Raw genomic sequence first — 16,060 nt, forward strand, 5'->3', positions numbered from 1 at the left:
TATAATATCTTCTCAGCAGGTAAATACAGATAGTTATACAATGGTTCTCAACAAAATATCTAATTTAGTACCAGTTGAAAGTTCACTTCCCTCCCACATAAGCTCATGGAATGGTGCCTCTGACCAGGAACCACACATGGAAAAAAACCAGCAAGTAAATCTCTCACCTCTTCTTGAAAAATGTTTTACTAAAAATCATAATACACAGGGAAATGACACTCAAGTTTCTTTTCACATGTTTCTTTCCTCTCCAGTGCAACCACTGCACTAAGCTGAAAAGCTGTGCTAAACTCAGTATGTCTTACTTGCAGCCAGAGGGATATTCCATTTCCAGCCCATTTGTGCAATAGCACCTGTGTAAGTGTCTTTGGGTAGACCCTTGCACTTCTCTCTGCATTCTCCCTTTCCACAACACACCACTATGGACAGTCACTCTGTTCCTCCATCACTGTCACTGGTATTCAGGGGAGTCTGCTCAGCATGCAAAGGAAAATAAAATTTTATATATATATATATATATATATATATATATATATATATCTGCTCTGAACCTCCTGAGGTAAACAACAGCTTTGGTCTATTGATCTGTAACAAAAGACAGAGGTTAGAAGGACAAAATCCTCTGAACTGGGGTCAATTATGCAGTGTTTTAAATGCCATTAGGTCTCACTGACTTCTCCAGACTTTTCTCAAATGCATTTCCCATTAGCAGCAGAGGTCCATATTTAATGACTGCTGAAGTGATATTATAGACTGAATATACTGAATAAAAGTAGATATACTGAAGAAAGTTATTCACAGCATTGCATTAGGAAACCATTTTGTGTTGGCCCATGTAAAGCAACATATACAGCAATGTTACAATGCACATTACTGTACAAAGAGTTACTCCATCACCCCGCCTTGCTTAACATCCCAGGCTCAGAAACAGTTTGGCCACAATGTCTCATAAGAGCTAGTGATTTTGGAGTGCTATATATGAGATATGTCAGACAGACCTGTCTTTCAGAAAGTATTAAATCTCTGCCAAAAGCACACATTTTGAAAGACTGAAATGGACATCCAAATATTGAGACCCAACAGAGTAGTCTTTTAGAAAAATTTGGCCTTCATAAACACTGATGTAATTCAGGATTAATGCCATGGAGCTGAAAAGATTACAATAACAAAAGAGCAATATGAGATTGGATTTAGGCATCCAAAGTCTAAAATCTCCAATATATATTTAAAGAGAAGTAACTTACTCCAGCATTTGGAAATTGGGGCCCATTGAAAAGCATGAAACCTCTAAATTGTTATTTGAATGCCAGAAAAGTAATACTTTAAAAAGTCAATATTTAAATGCCAAAAGGAGTGAGCCAGAAACTCTAACATGTTTCTTTCCACCTTGTCCATGAGTTGGGCAGGCACTGCAGCTCTCTAGGCATCTCTGGATATTAACTGCTGGACAGTCCCTGCCCTCAGTGACACAGCTGTCTCACAAAACAGAAACATAGATGTGAACTGCATTTATGTAATAAGGTTCCTAATTAGAAAAAATACCAACTCAGAAACAGGTGCCAATGGCAATACCTACATTTAGCTGTGACTTTGTACCCGCCCAGCGGAGGGTCGTGGCCTTCCACAGCATCGAATCCTGCTGACACCAGGACAATTTCTGGATCAAACTCGTTGGCAGCCGGCATAATCACAGTCCTGTAGAAGGCAAAGAACCCAATACTATAAAATTAAAAGAACTTCCATCTTCATTACATAAACTGTAATAATCAGAAAAAAACACAACACAAGATATTTTATTTTAATTAAACCAATCTCCATAGTAGCTGTTCAAGGCTTTAATCAATTTATTTCTATAATCACTCTTTTTTCTTTCCTATGACTGAGAAAAAAAGGCAGGTACATGTGAAAGCCTCTAATATTACTTGCACATCTGTGTCTGTTTTATCCTGCTGCCTATAAAAAGCTGCCTCTTCCAGGGAAGTGACTAATGGTTTACAGAGAGCTCTCAAAGCCTGACTGGAAACCCGGACTGCTCCAGTTAGTGCGAACTTGGTGTAAATTTGAACTATAAATTTCTTTTGGGAAAATGTTTGCTTTCCAAACTTTTTTTTTTTTTTTTTTACTCCTTAACATTTTTAAATGTTTGTCGAGGTGGGGGGTGACTCTAGCAAAGGAAAAACATGAAATTCCCTTAATCAAATCCAGACTATGTTGTCAAGCCTTTCCAAGGTCAAGCATAACAGGAATGTGACAACCACAAACTAGTGACAGCAACCCCTGCTGGTGTCAGGAAGATAATTCAGCCCTTTACAGTCACAAAGATTCCACTTTTTTAACCCTTTCCTTGACAAACTTATATGCGGATATTTTATCTCTTTGATTTTGTCCTTTTCCAATCTCAAAGCACGAAAGATGTATTGAAGGAGAAGATAAGCCCCTGTGTTCTGCACTTGAATATCTGTTCTTTCAGGCTGACTCCAAAGGGAAGGAGAAAGGATGGCTTTTGCACTGCTTCAACAAACACTGGGCCTGTAATGGCTGTGCTAAATCAGGGGAACATGGCTAACATTAAAAGGCAAATACATGTACGAATGTTCTATCACAGACAAATTAACTCTAGAAAATCAAAATTGGTCTACACTGGTCAGAATGTGAAGATTAATTTTGTGCATGTGTAATGCTATTTGTTTAACTTCAATGTTTATTAATTTATTTGATAAACAACTTAGTCCAAATAAATCATATTTTTGTTGAAAGATTCAGGTTTTCTGTGGAAAAAAGAGACACGTTAATGATATTAACAATTCTCTGGGTTCTTCTTTAGTTTTATTTTTGATCTATGCATTATAAATTTTATTTTGTTTTGTTTTCCTCAAAGGTAAATTTAATATTAGGAAAATGTTCCTTTTACTTGTTAATCATAAAGAAAGAGAATTCACACGAAGCAAAATGTCTTTGTCAAGGCATACAGCATTTCATTGAATGCAGTTTTACATTAAAAAAAGGATAAAAGCTGCCTAAATTTTTTTTTGGTGATTTTGATGAAATTGCACCACAAATATCTGCAGGAAAAGTGATATAAGTTGTGAAATATTCATTTTTTTACATGTCATTAGTAGGCCTCTGCTGAAATATGGATTCCAGTTTTGAGCATTGCACTTCAAGAAGGACCTAGACCAACAGGAGAGATCAAAAGAAAAGAAAAAACTTCTAAAAAACATAATTTAAGTGGATAAATAATATAATTATAATTATTTGATTTGTTTAACATGGGAAAAAACATGATAAAAGTGCACAAATATGTAAGTCATTGCAAGAGGAAAGAAATAACCTGTTCTGTACCCTGTAGTTCAGACACTGGAACAAGCTTTTAAATAGTAAGAATAAGTAATAATATAAAGAAAAATTTTAAGAAAATTGGAGACTCCCCATCTCTTGGACTTTTTTATAACAGCTAAAAGAAATATCCACCAAGCTTGCCAGAGGTTTGAGCTGACATGGCCTGGAGGCAGGCAGTCAATTACTTCTTCTCTAGGTTTTTTTTTCCCCTATTGTTCCACAATGTAGAACTCTATAACACAAAAAGTACACATATGAATACTTACATTCGACACTACAGTGACTGAGCTTTTGCAGGCTAATCTCCACAAAGCTAGGGAATATCAGGAATAAAGGTCTCCTATGAAACCATGTCTCACATACATACCTTCTGATACTTTAATTACAAATTCATTGTCTGAAGCAACACATACTTCCCAAACTTCCCCACGTCTGCAACACATGTGGCATGTTGGATCCTGATTACTGATGAGATGTGGCTGATACACAGTCTTCATCTGTCCCCATAGCACCATACATCTTATACACTGAAAGAAGGAGGGATCTTATGAAGAACCCTCCCTATCTGCAGCCACTTGAGCTTTTTGCCCTCCTCCTCTCCATTCATATTTACTCAAATTCAAGTCAGGCTCTGCTTTTTATTTCTTCATGCAAACAAAGTGGCAGCACCACAGAGTACAGCACAGACTAAGCTCAGGAGTCAGATGGCAGAGTGTGTTCAGTGCAGAGAAGCTCTGCAAGCTCAAGTTGCTGAGCAGTAACAAGCCTCACCAGCCTAACACACAAAGAAATTTTTGAGTCATAATTTGGAACATTGGGAAAATCTACCACACTTCTACCACATTTCAAGAGCTTGCTCTAAAGCATAAAGATGTCAGCACATTTTTTAATAACAATGGGGCAAAACAATGCATTTGACCCTTAATCTCATTCATAGAAGCAGCAAAAATTGTTTAGACACAGTTTATTCATGTTTTTTTGTCAAATAAATATGTCTGACATTAAAACTGCCAGCCATACTGAGTAGCAATAGGAAAATTATTAAATACTGAAAGCAAAGTCTTTCGACACAAAGAACCAGGAATAGCTATTAACACCATCTTTAATAGTGCTGAACAGGAAATAGTAGCACATTCATAAAACTCTACAGAAATGATATATAGGAATCTCAGCTAAAGAAAGGAGAAGCCTATAGTGCTAATAACTGGAGGTAGCATTTAGAATTCAGTGTTCTGTTACTGCTTTCAGTATTACCTGAATTCACATTACCAAAATAACAGCTAAGAGGGTTTTTCTGAAAGAAATATTTTTTTTCTTGTAAAAATTATTGTATGTTACATTTCCCCAGAAAAATAACATCCTACTTTTGCTGTAATATTGTCTCACAAACTAAGACAGAACTTTGCTGCTACTACTCTGCATACAATATACCAGAAGAATTAACCTGTATGCCCTGTGCTGTTAATTTCTTTTTCATCCTTCACAGTATTGAGAGAAGTGGAATTTCAGATCTCCTCCATCTTAAACAGTTATTCATTTAATACTGAAGAACTTCTAAGGACTTTTCTTTGTGAAAGATATCACAGAAAACTAAAAACATAATCTCTTTACTGGGATAGCAAGCTTGACTCCACTCTTAAACATCTTAGAGTGTCCCTGGTCTTTGCTACAGCAGCCAAGGCCACTATTTGGTCTTTCAAAAAGATGACAGCCACAAGTCTCTCAATTGCAAAGACCATATGGTTCCTAAATCTCTAATCGAGACTTCTACATGAATCTACAGGTATTTAGGTGGTTACTCTTTTGAATAAATTCTACTATGTCTCTGCTCAGAAAAGAGCAACTTGTCATTGGGAAAACAGCACTTTAGTTTGGAGTTTATGTAGGTAGGACATCTCTAATTTTTGTCTAGCCTTGGCGGTAACTGCTTTGTGGCAAAAAACACGCATGAAATTTCTTTCACTAAAATGACAGATACTCTCCTACTTTATGAAGTCCTATAAGGAATGATATACACACACCTTTTTAAATGCAGTCTTAATTTCACAAGCACATACATAAAACCTTTTGTCATTTGTCACCTCTCAGGTTTTAGCACCTTCATATGAATATCTGTCTTTAGGAAAATCACAGAACCACAGAATAGCTTGGGTTGGAAGGGATTTTTAAAAGATTATCTAGCCTACCCACCCCTGCCATGGGCAGAGGCAACAAGTGTTTTGAGGTTGGTAGTTGTAAAGAAAGCCTACAGAAAGTAACATGAAGATCACTTCTCCCTTGTAAACCATCTTTTCCTACCTCAGGATGGTTGGACAGGCAGTGACAGTTCCTGATCTTTCACTATCTCTTGGGAGCAGAGAATCATCAGACCCTGTATCTTGCACGTTTTCTATCTCTTCTACACTCTGGAGGGCACGGCAAGGAATAAAAAGGAGAAATCATCCACTGACTACCTTCAGGAGCTCCTATAACCATGTCACTTCCCTTATCAGCTGCCTAAGAAGAGAACCCTCTGAATCTGACCATAACAGGAAATATGTGTTGTTGTTTTTTTTTAAATCAGGCAAATAACATTGGTCATACACTAATACATATTCATGTTAACCTTCCAAGATCCCTCAGACCAGCCCAGTGCTCAGAAGTCAGGCTGCAGCTGGCAGGATTCGTTACGGTGCGAAGGGTCAAAATTCTGCTCACCAGAAATCCTTGCAAGGGTGCATCAGCAGCCTGCATTCAGATCCTGCATGGAACACTAATTATTGTATGCCCAGCAGGAGTAAGAAATATGATTTGGCTTCTGGCCATGGGTCACCAGACAGGTACAGACAGGGGACTGGCAGGCCATCACTTCCTTTTGAAGCCAGTCAGGCTCCAGAGCTTATCAGCAAACTGAAGCTAATGCTAGGATCCTTCTCTGACAAAACAAGCAGCTTTTGTCAGAAAAGAAATAGATTTTATTCTTCCACTATGACTCACTCTCTCCTCCATTTCCTTCTCCAAAGAAAATAAAACACATAAAAGTGATATTTATTTTCTGCGATCTGAATCATATAGAAGCATAAATATTTGGTATACCATATTCACCTAATGATGACAGCAGTGTTACAGGGGCATCTTGCCTGGCTGACTGTTTCTTTCTTTTCTCATTCATTTTCATTAATAAACATGTCAAAACCGGAAAGCTCGAGCAGCTGCATCACAGAAGTTATTTATCTAAACCTTGCAGTTAGAGTGAAACTGTGTCTTCCAGATCAACGTAATGCAGATTCTTCTTTCAGTCTGATGGTACTGGGAACAGAGCATGTATCTGGGAATCTGAAAAGATTTCTTTTTGTCTGACTGAGGAGATTTCCCCAAAGAATTAATATGTTCCATTTGGGCATGCTGCTGTCTGCAGAGAAGCCAAGGGATGGCTTCCAGTTGAGTGTAGTTCTAGAGAAAACATCAGGCATGTGATCCTCCCCTCCCCGCCAATCTGAACATCAGATGCAAGACATTAAAGCGATTTTACCAAGGGACTATGTTTCTTTTATTCTTCTATTCTATTTTTGTACTTTCAAAGCACATGCTAGGATGCTACCAAACATTTGTTCTCCCAGAGGAGATTGCAGAGAAGTACCCAATGCAGAAATGACTCTCCAAGCACCACGACACAGAGCTGGAAATCTCCAAAGAAAGCTAAAGTTAAACTTATATCCAAATAGCTACAATTCTTTTGCTGTGTTGTTAATTTAAAAAGGAAATGAGCAGGAATACCAACCAGGACAATAATTTATGTAACTGAGAAAAATAATCCATGCATATTGGAATGGCTTAGTAACATGAATTATTTGCTCTTTCTCTAAAATCCTCCAGTGTTTTTATCCAGTGGTCTCAAAGCACTTTGAGAACACTGAAAAATGGAAAGGTTCATATCTTCAGCTGGTATAAATCTGTATAGCTGTTTCTGATTGCATACTCCTCTAAAGCAGGCATTTCTTTACCCATATCACAGATGAATCACCTAAAACTAAAAGCTGGTAAAAGCCTTGAATAAATTACCCAGTTTACCCTTGAAAAACCTTGAGAGAAAATGCAGAAGACTCTAAAGTCTATAACTTCAACAAGTAGAGAAAAAACAACCTATAAATGCACTATTATTTGTTCAGTTATTCCAGACTTGTATTTTGCAAGAAAAAAGATATATATAATGCATTAGTGCTATTATAGTGGGGATTTAGCCACCAAATGGAGACCCAGTCTGTTGTTTGAAAGAATGTAGGTCTGCCTACAGTTTCTCAGTTTCACATCATGAAAATAAAACACTGTACCAAACAATCACTATGTTGGCCTACCTTAAAATTACACAAGGTAAAGTACATTCATTGTTTAATGTTCCCTGGTAAAAACAGAGCAGAAAGCATTTAAAGGATTGTCCCTATAGGTATGTGGAACTTAAGGTATTTATTATTTTTATGTATTGTTTGCACATATGTTTTAATGTAACACAGTATCAAGTAATGTCTCTTCTCAAAGAAAGCTACATAGAATTTCTGTACAACTCACAGATAATACTTTTTTCTGCATCAATTGAGTTTATAATATGTGTCTCTCACTAAAATTTTGGTTTACTTTCACGAGATTCCTTTGTGCCAGTTCTGCTGTCAGCCCAAATTCATCAAGGCCAAACTTGAGAACATTCCCTCAAAACTCCTTGATGACTATCACCTGATCATCAGCTTTGTCCTGAATTTATCCTCCAAGGCATACCTAAGTTCTGCCAATTTTGTCTGCATTAGTTTCTAAGACATATATTTTATAGAAGTTTTATCTTTACAGATTTTATTTTCATGTATTTTCTTTTATTCTTCTAGGTTTTCTTTTTATATCTTTTTAATAATTGTATTTCTTCTCTATTTTTTAAGAACAGTCAATATTCCTGTCCTTACTGCTATTTTATAGTTACCTTACTTGCTTTCTGGAGATACAAAATATATTTTTCTTTATTTCTTCAAGGGGCAAAAGGTACCACATCAATACAAAGTCCTCAGTACTGCAAATCATGTTCATGTCACTGGGATTTGCACATGGTTTTGAACTTAATCACATTCCAAAATTTTTAAAGGGTCAAGGTCTTCCACTTATAAAGTTTGCCATTTTAAATGTTATAATTGTAAGAGTATCTAAGTGCCACCAAATGAAAAGTTTTAGAAGCACCAACAGTTTGTTTTCTTTCTTGCATTTTTATTTTTTTTTTTGCTTTTAAAGACATTTTCAGAGCCTAAGGCTATTTATTATTTGTGGGTTCCTTTTTAAATGAGTAATTATTTTAGCATCCTTCATGTAACTTTCCTGAATTCTATTACAGCTGGAACTGCAAGATCTTAACCAGTCAAAAAGTATATGAAATATTGTCTAAAATATCTGCTCATCTTTCTGTTTTTATTATTTACAAAGGTGATTTCAATGTAATTATAAGGACTCTTCTACATTTGATCTGTAATATGCCTCAGTCAGAGTCTCTGAACTAGTATAAAAAGAACCAAAATAAGGAAAAGTTAACACACAGAAAAACTATGAGAAGTGTTACTTTGTGTTTTCCAGAATTCACTTAAAATTTAAAAGCATAGTCAAGTAAAATTATCCAACTTCTTGAAACACAGGCAAAAGAATATACACAGGTACTATGTAGAGTCATGTCCATATTCAAAATGGAGTAAAATTCAAAGTGCAGTGGTAATAGGCAAAGAGATTGGCTAAAGATTATGGTAAAGAAGTTTGTTCAAAAATCATGGGTCTAATCATCTCTCCAGTGAGTATGGATTTAAAGAAAAGGTTATCTTAAAAGGCAAGTTTGCAAGCATCAAAGAGAAGTATACAAATGTAAAGCCTTCTATGGAAATATAGGCCAAGATAATACTGGTAACAGCAGGACACAGAATACTTTTACCCTGAAAAACAGAATTTAGAAAATCTGCATTTTCTATTAAATATTCCTCTGTCTTCTCAGACTCTTGTGGAAGCACTTGCATGATGAAAAAAAAAATTGTTTTTTTACCTATTAGTTATTTCTCAGTTCTCAAATAAAACTGGTCGGTAATACGCCATTCTTGTGAACAATTTATTTACTAAATTCCAGTTGTTAGTTAAAGGACTGATGTGGCTTCCAAGAGCTGCACAACTGAAGATGATATATGAGAGGGAGGAAGTAGAGATTTAATTTTCAAGACAGAATTCAAAATAAAACACAGAATAACTTAAAATAGTATCTCCAACACTGAGAAAGCAAAATGCTATAACTATGGAATACCAGTATTTAAAGCCAATTATTTTTCTATCAAAGACATTCTAACTTATATGGGAAATGGTACTGACACATGCATACACACTGCCAAATTTTACCACCAAATATTGATTAAGATATCATTTATCTTTCATGGTGTAACATGTTCCTACCAAAAAAATCAATTCAATGCTCATTACTCTATTTTATGGAAGAAAAATAAAGTAAATAATTAGAAGCTTTTCACTCATAATTATAATAATCACATTTGGGGATACTTTCTTTGTTTTAAAATTTGTTTAATTGTTTAGAAAACATATTAAATTCTTATCAAGGCAGAAAATACTACAGTATTTCCAATAACAAAGTATCAGTTTTGCCTTCTTACTAAGTAATTTGTCTCAGCAGTATTTTATTATAAAAGACTTGGCCAAAAATGTTAACATAATAAACTAATAATACTACTAAAACAGTTCACTGCTCCCAGTAATCTTATTATATAGTAATAAGATTGCTCATAAGAAAACAAAAGTAAGTGCTAGAGTATCAGAAGTACTTAAATACAGAGGTAAAAACTTGCCTCAATGTGTCGCATTTACAGAATTCACAAAAAAAATGACAGCATGACATAGTCTCCAAGGAATTTCTTACATCTACAGAAAAGCACATTATTTCAAGCATATTATACATTTCAGTGTATTTTAGGGCACTTGAAATTTTTAAAATTACTTATCTCTCTAAGAATAGTATGAGAAAGGAAAGCCTAGTACCTATTTTGCTGATATTCCACAGGAATGGTGAAATTGGGGAAAAGAAGGAAATGGTGCTGTTTTGAACAAATTAAGAGGGCTCTAGGGTATGAGTTTGTCTGTTTATGAAAAAGCCTTTAGAAAATCTTTTCAGATTGGGGATACAGCAGACACTGACACACAGCGGGAATGAAGAACATACATTACCTAACATTTACTTTTATTGATTATACAACAGCTTAGTTTGCAAAGTCAACAATCTGCTTATGTCACCACAAATTATTTTTACTTGACAAGTGTAAAGTAGTTTTCAGTTTTTGCAAAAGTGAGAAGTGGAGATGAAAGTAAGGTAAATCTGATTTAAAAATGCCAGGAGAGATGAACTGGAGTGGTTGCGTTTCTCATGGGAGTAACAGGTTGAGTGGATAAAAGACACAGAGATCCTTTGGAAAAAGCACTTTTATCAATAAATTTTCTTCATTTCTGAAAATTGCCTTTTGCCTAGAAGGGGATTTTTTTTTATTTTTAAATGAAAAGAAATCAAATTATTTATCAAGGTCATAGCCATTTGCAAAACCATAATTTTCCACATGCTGTATTCATCAACACGATTGTGAATACAAAGTATATTAAATTCTCTAACTTTTTTCTCAGAGGTTTCTACATATTATCTCTTACAGATGCTTTCTTGGTCTGTCATACCTTCTTTCATATACTCATAACTACTTTTCATGGTATTTTCTCTCTGGTTTTCTGGCTTATCTTTAGACAGGAATTTCACAATTTTCTGGATAGCAACTGCCATTTTAGCCTGTATAATCACTTGTCCTTTGAAGTAATGCTGTTCAGAAAATTGCTTATATGATTAGTGTTTTTCTGATGTTCTGAAGGGAAGATGCAGGCATATGTTATTTCCTCCTGTTTTTTGCTGAAGAACAATACTCTGGTAGACAAGGAACATGCAGACATTTTCTTACACCCAAACCAAATTAACCAACAAGAAGTGCCTTTGATCTTAATTGATACTACAGGCAGGATATTGATGCTACAGGCAGCAACAGGATTCACCACTTCTGTGTAAGTAAACACAGGCACATTTGTCTGCTTCATTCTTGGCAGAGCCTTGTCACTGAAGCTGAGGCCACTTTGGACCAACTCATTGGTCAAACTCATTTGGACCAACTCAATACACCTAGTGTGTACCTAAACAGACCAGCTGACCTTTCTGATAGCCAAAAATACAGTTTCCCTCATATAATAAGGCTTATACAGAAGAAGAACTTCAAGTCTTCTCACTTTACCTAAATTGAATGTCACTTAATGGAACCCAAACTGATATAATTTTATTGAGGATTTAGTAGAAATATTTACAGATAATGTAAGGTGACCCAGAAAAGCACTTTTCAATCCCTGCCCTTTCCTCTTCCCTCTTCTCTCCCACTCTCCCAAAAAATTCTCAGAGAGGAAGTGATATTTGTGGGACCAGGGGGAACACTCTCACTAATGCACTAATCCCAAGGTACCACATGGTGTTAGAAACTACAACTTTTTCTGGTGCAGTTTTAGCTACTGTTTGGTTAGAAATATGATCTGGTGTTGGCTCTGTGTAGCTTGGAAGAATCCTGTCTCTTTTATATTACCCTATCCCTGTTCTTCCTTTACACTCATTTTACTCAACAAAATAGAGGAAATCTGACAGACTTTGAAGAGAGAGAAAATTGGATGTCAGCACTTAGAGATCAACTGAATTGAACGTGACTGGAAGAACTCAATTCACAAATAAAAGTACCAGACTTGTTCAGGGAGTATCATCAGGTAGGCTGCTTTAAAATGAGAAACACTCTCCTGCAAGAGGGTTAACACCTATAACTTAAAGACTGAAGCCAAAGAAAGGGTTGGAGAGGGCTAAGGCTTAGGGAAATATGAAGCCAAATAAGACATCTTGAGGACAACAGGAATTTTTTTTCTGGTTTCAGTAGTATAAAAAAATATTTTTATACATAAAATTCAAAGGGAAGCATTTTCATCTAGAAAGAACTTTGAATATTAAGGAATCAATTTCACAAATAAGCAGTTTAATAAAATACAAAAATAGTAAAAGAATCTGCATTAAAACAATATCTGAAACAAAACTCAAGATGATCAGAAGATACTGTATCAGCTTCAGAAAAACTCAAGTAATAACAGTACAAAAGGGATACATATTCCATTCATGGGCATAACGAGGAAAAAATATATGGAAAAAAAGAAAAATAAAAAGAACTAAAAAAGGACTGCACACAACAACACAGAGTTCAGGAATAACATGACTCCTGTTTCCCTGTCCTATTTTTTGGGGTTTTTTTTTTGAAAGGAAGGAATAGTGAACAGCAAAGCATTTGGAATCTCAGACTGAAAAACAAAATATGAAAATGCAGATATATTGCAATGTGGTTTTATATTTTCCTTAGGCTTCCATTGACTTCATGGAAGCAACGTTTCTCCTAATAGATTTTATCTGACATCTGGAAAAGAATGGTAGAGTCTTGTGCTCCTAGATCAATCATAACTCTTTCAGTGGTGTATATGAAAGAAGCCTTTTATCTGTCATTTTACAGCAGAAGGGCAATCCCACTCAACCCAAGAGAGTCATATTGACACATTGCTATTCCATTGTATTCACCAATACAATCGCTCACACCAACTCTTCATGTTCTCAGCACCTCTGAAGAAAGACTGAGGAAAAAAAATCAAGGTGAAGTTTGGGATTTAACTGAAAAGCATCTAAAAATTACATTTTGACATTTCTGAATTTGCCTTTCCCCAGTGAGATTATGTCCCCATTCCTCTTTTGAAAAACTGAAATGCTCACACCTCCTTTAATAATTTTTGGATCCTCCTTGGAGTGATAAATTGGATCGTCTCCTCAACAGCACGAAACAAAAAAGACTTTTTCTACCATATGCTACAGCAATAAAAAAGAAAGCTGTTTCTCATTATTGGCTGGTCCATCCTCATATAGTCAGCTGTCTTGGAAACTAAGATTGACTCTAATTTCAAGAAAATGTAAGAATGAACTGAATCACATAGTTCTTTCTTTCAATGTCTATCTCAATTTACAGTGTTGGAACTACCAACAAAAACATCCCTAAGCATGATTTCCAGTTCTAGATTTATTTTTGTTGAACTTCTCTCTCAGAGTGAAAATCAAAATAATATAATAACTTAGACTGGAAACTTCAGTAAAATAATTGTGAAGTTTCAGGAAATATTGAAATAAATGTAAGTAAAATGTACATTCAAATCAACCTCATTTAAAAATAAAATAAAATAGTTCTTCCAGGTTTGATATCTGGATGACACAATATATAGGTATCATGTAATTCAAATTCTTTACTCTGTCCAAATACTGGACCTCTTACTGAGGCCAAAATATATTTAATAAAACATTAATTTTCCAAGTATTTCAGAAATCCTGTCAGGACTTCATTTCTCACCTAAGGTTCTGACCTTAGTGTACTTACTGCAATTAAGTTACCATTACTTTATGAAATACTTTTGTCATTTCTTTACTTGAAAATGCCAACAGATTTTGTAAACTCTTCAAGGGACGAGCTAAAAGCAGCACTTTTCATGCTGCTACCTTTGGATTACCAACAGTCTCCAAAACACTGAACAATAACCTTTTGGCAGTGGCTTCCTCAACTCCAGTTGCCAATATAGATTTAAATACATGGAATTTTACACCAGCTGAGAAATTTGGCATACTATTCTCATCTACTCTTCATTAAAATAACCTTTCCAACATGAAGTTGCCAAATCTGTCATAGGGAGGTTTTGCAATTACAGTGAATAGGAGGAAGTTTTTATCATTGCTAATATATGGGAGGTGATCCAGTAGATTTTTAAGTTGTGACCTGCTCAAGAAAGGTTAGAAGACTCTTGGCACCTAAGCAAAAAGGATTTGTCAGCCTTTCAGCATGAACAGCTAAGGAAAAAATTACTTATTAAAATCTGTAAATTTTGTACTGGGTTGTTGTAAGATGGTTCAGTCTTTGGAAGAAAAAAGAGAATCCTAAGTTAGTATAATGTCAAGGGAATGTACAGAACAGCTGTATATATAATTACCCAAGCTGCAGTCCTAATTTCAAAACTTTATGACTTTTTTTGAATTCATAAGATCAATCAGATAATATCTAAAGTTTAATTTTTTGATTTTTACTTATTGGACACTATATGTCTTTTTCTTTTATTTTTTATCCATCTCTGCACACTTGACAGACACTATTAGTCAAGCAGTTTTTCAATGAGTTCCCTCTAACACCAAATACAAATAAATAATTTGTATTTTTTATATTATTTACCCAAGTTAGATTCAAAAATATACTGAAATAGTAAAAATATAATTTTAAATTTCATGTCATAGCTGTCAAATTTTGAAAAATTTCTTTATTTTATTTTATACCTTGAATTCTAAAAAAAATGAGCTTTTAATTGGAAATCTTTAAAATTAATTCCAACCTCAAACATCAGTTGGGGCTCTGACACTGGGAACACTGGCAATCTGTCAGTCCAAGTGAAAACCCAGTCAGGAAGGAAATAGTTATCTTTGAAGGGACTTGTCTGTGGAATGAGAACTGGTAAATCTTACTTGCTACAATAAAGAGTAAGACAGCTTTCCCCTCACCTCGTTGCAGTGCTTTCTTCACCAAGAAAAGAAATGATAGAGATAAGGAGTATCAAAGATAAAAGAGTGCTTAAAAATAAGCTCATCTTGCCAAGGCTGATATATTCATCTCCCTCTGGCTCTACTCCATTCTCTTTAAATTTCATTGAATCACCAAAGAAGAATCTTAGTCTGATCATGAAAAGAAAAAAAGCTGTGACTAAACCAACAAATTTGAAGCACTCTAGCTCATAATCTAAGATCTCCTTTTAGCAGGATTGCTAACTATTGATTAATACAGCTCAAGAATGTTTAAAGAAGCTGCAGCAATTCTAGAATACTCAACATTTCTATAATTCATGCAGATATTGTACAGTTAAAAAGTATTTAGAACTGAAAACCACTGTTATTTCAACAGCTACAGAGTACACATGCAACTTCCAATTTGGCTCTGTTTCTAATTGCAAATGAATCAAAATCCTGATAAGCAATTTCTTCAGACTTGTGCTCCCTTGAACAATCCCTACATTCTCCTTCCATAAGTTAAAAAATTCAATTAGATTTTTTTTTTTTTAATTCGCAATCCCAAATAATTGTAAATAATGATTTACTATTGATGGAATAAAGAATATTATTAGATCATGCTAATTTGAGGAAAAAATTGTGTTCCAGCCTTGGCTTTTGTTTAATTTGTTTTACATGCATTCTTGTTATCAATTCATGTTACACGTGCGTACTTAATATAGATTCAGTTGTAGGCTCTTTAAAGCTTTAAAGGGAAATATATATTAGCAAAGAATAGGCTTCACGGGATTTGAAGTTTGATTCAAATAAACATGAAAATTTTTTAAGTTTATTTCAATCTAATCTATGCAAGGTCACCAACACTATCATAATATTCTGTTATAGAATCTCTGTTTCTAATGCCAGGATGAAAAGATTCAAAAAGTTCTGCCTTAATCCATTTAAAACCCTGTTAAAAGTTTTTGGTTTTTTGGGTTTTTTTGGGTTTTTTTTAATTCCAGAGTTGGATTGAGGCTATAAGTTTCTTCCCTGTTTTATCCA

The 16,060-nt window shown here is 34.8% G+C and overlaps 1 protein-coding gene across 26 annotated transcripts in view; it reads right to left on the reverse strand.

The window, feature by feature from the left end:
- HDAC9 (histone deacetylase 9) overlaps nt 1-16,060 on the reverse strand; it is a 452,700-nt gene that overhangs the window by 54,143 nt on the left and 382,497 nt on the right. For all 26 annotated transcript variants that reach the window (XR_015277469.1, XM_086854892.1, XM_086854888.1 and 23 more), the window contains one exon: nt 1,577-1,695. Coding sequence is in view for 25 of the 26 variants with exons in the window: in XM_086854892.1 (XP_086711018.1) it covers nt 1,577-1,695 (119 nt within the window). In the remaining variant the exon portion in view is untranslated. The remainder of the gene's footprint in view (nt 1-1,576; nt 1,696-16,060) is intronic.

This window comes from Cyanistes caeruleus, chromosome 1, assembly GCF_971803275.1.
Source record: "Cyanistes caeruleus chromosome 1, bCyaCae1.hap1.1, whole genome shotgun sequence".
Lineage (NCBI taxonomy): Eukaryota > Metazoa > Chordata > Aves > Passeriformes > Paridae > Cyanistes > Cyanistes caeruleus.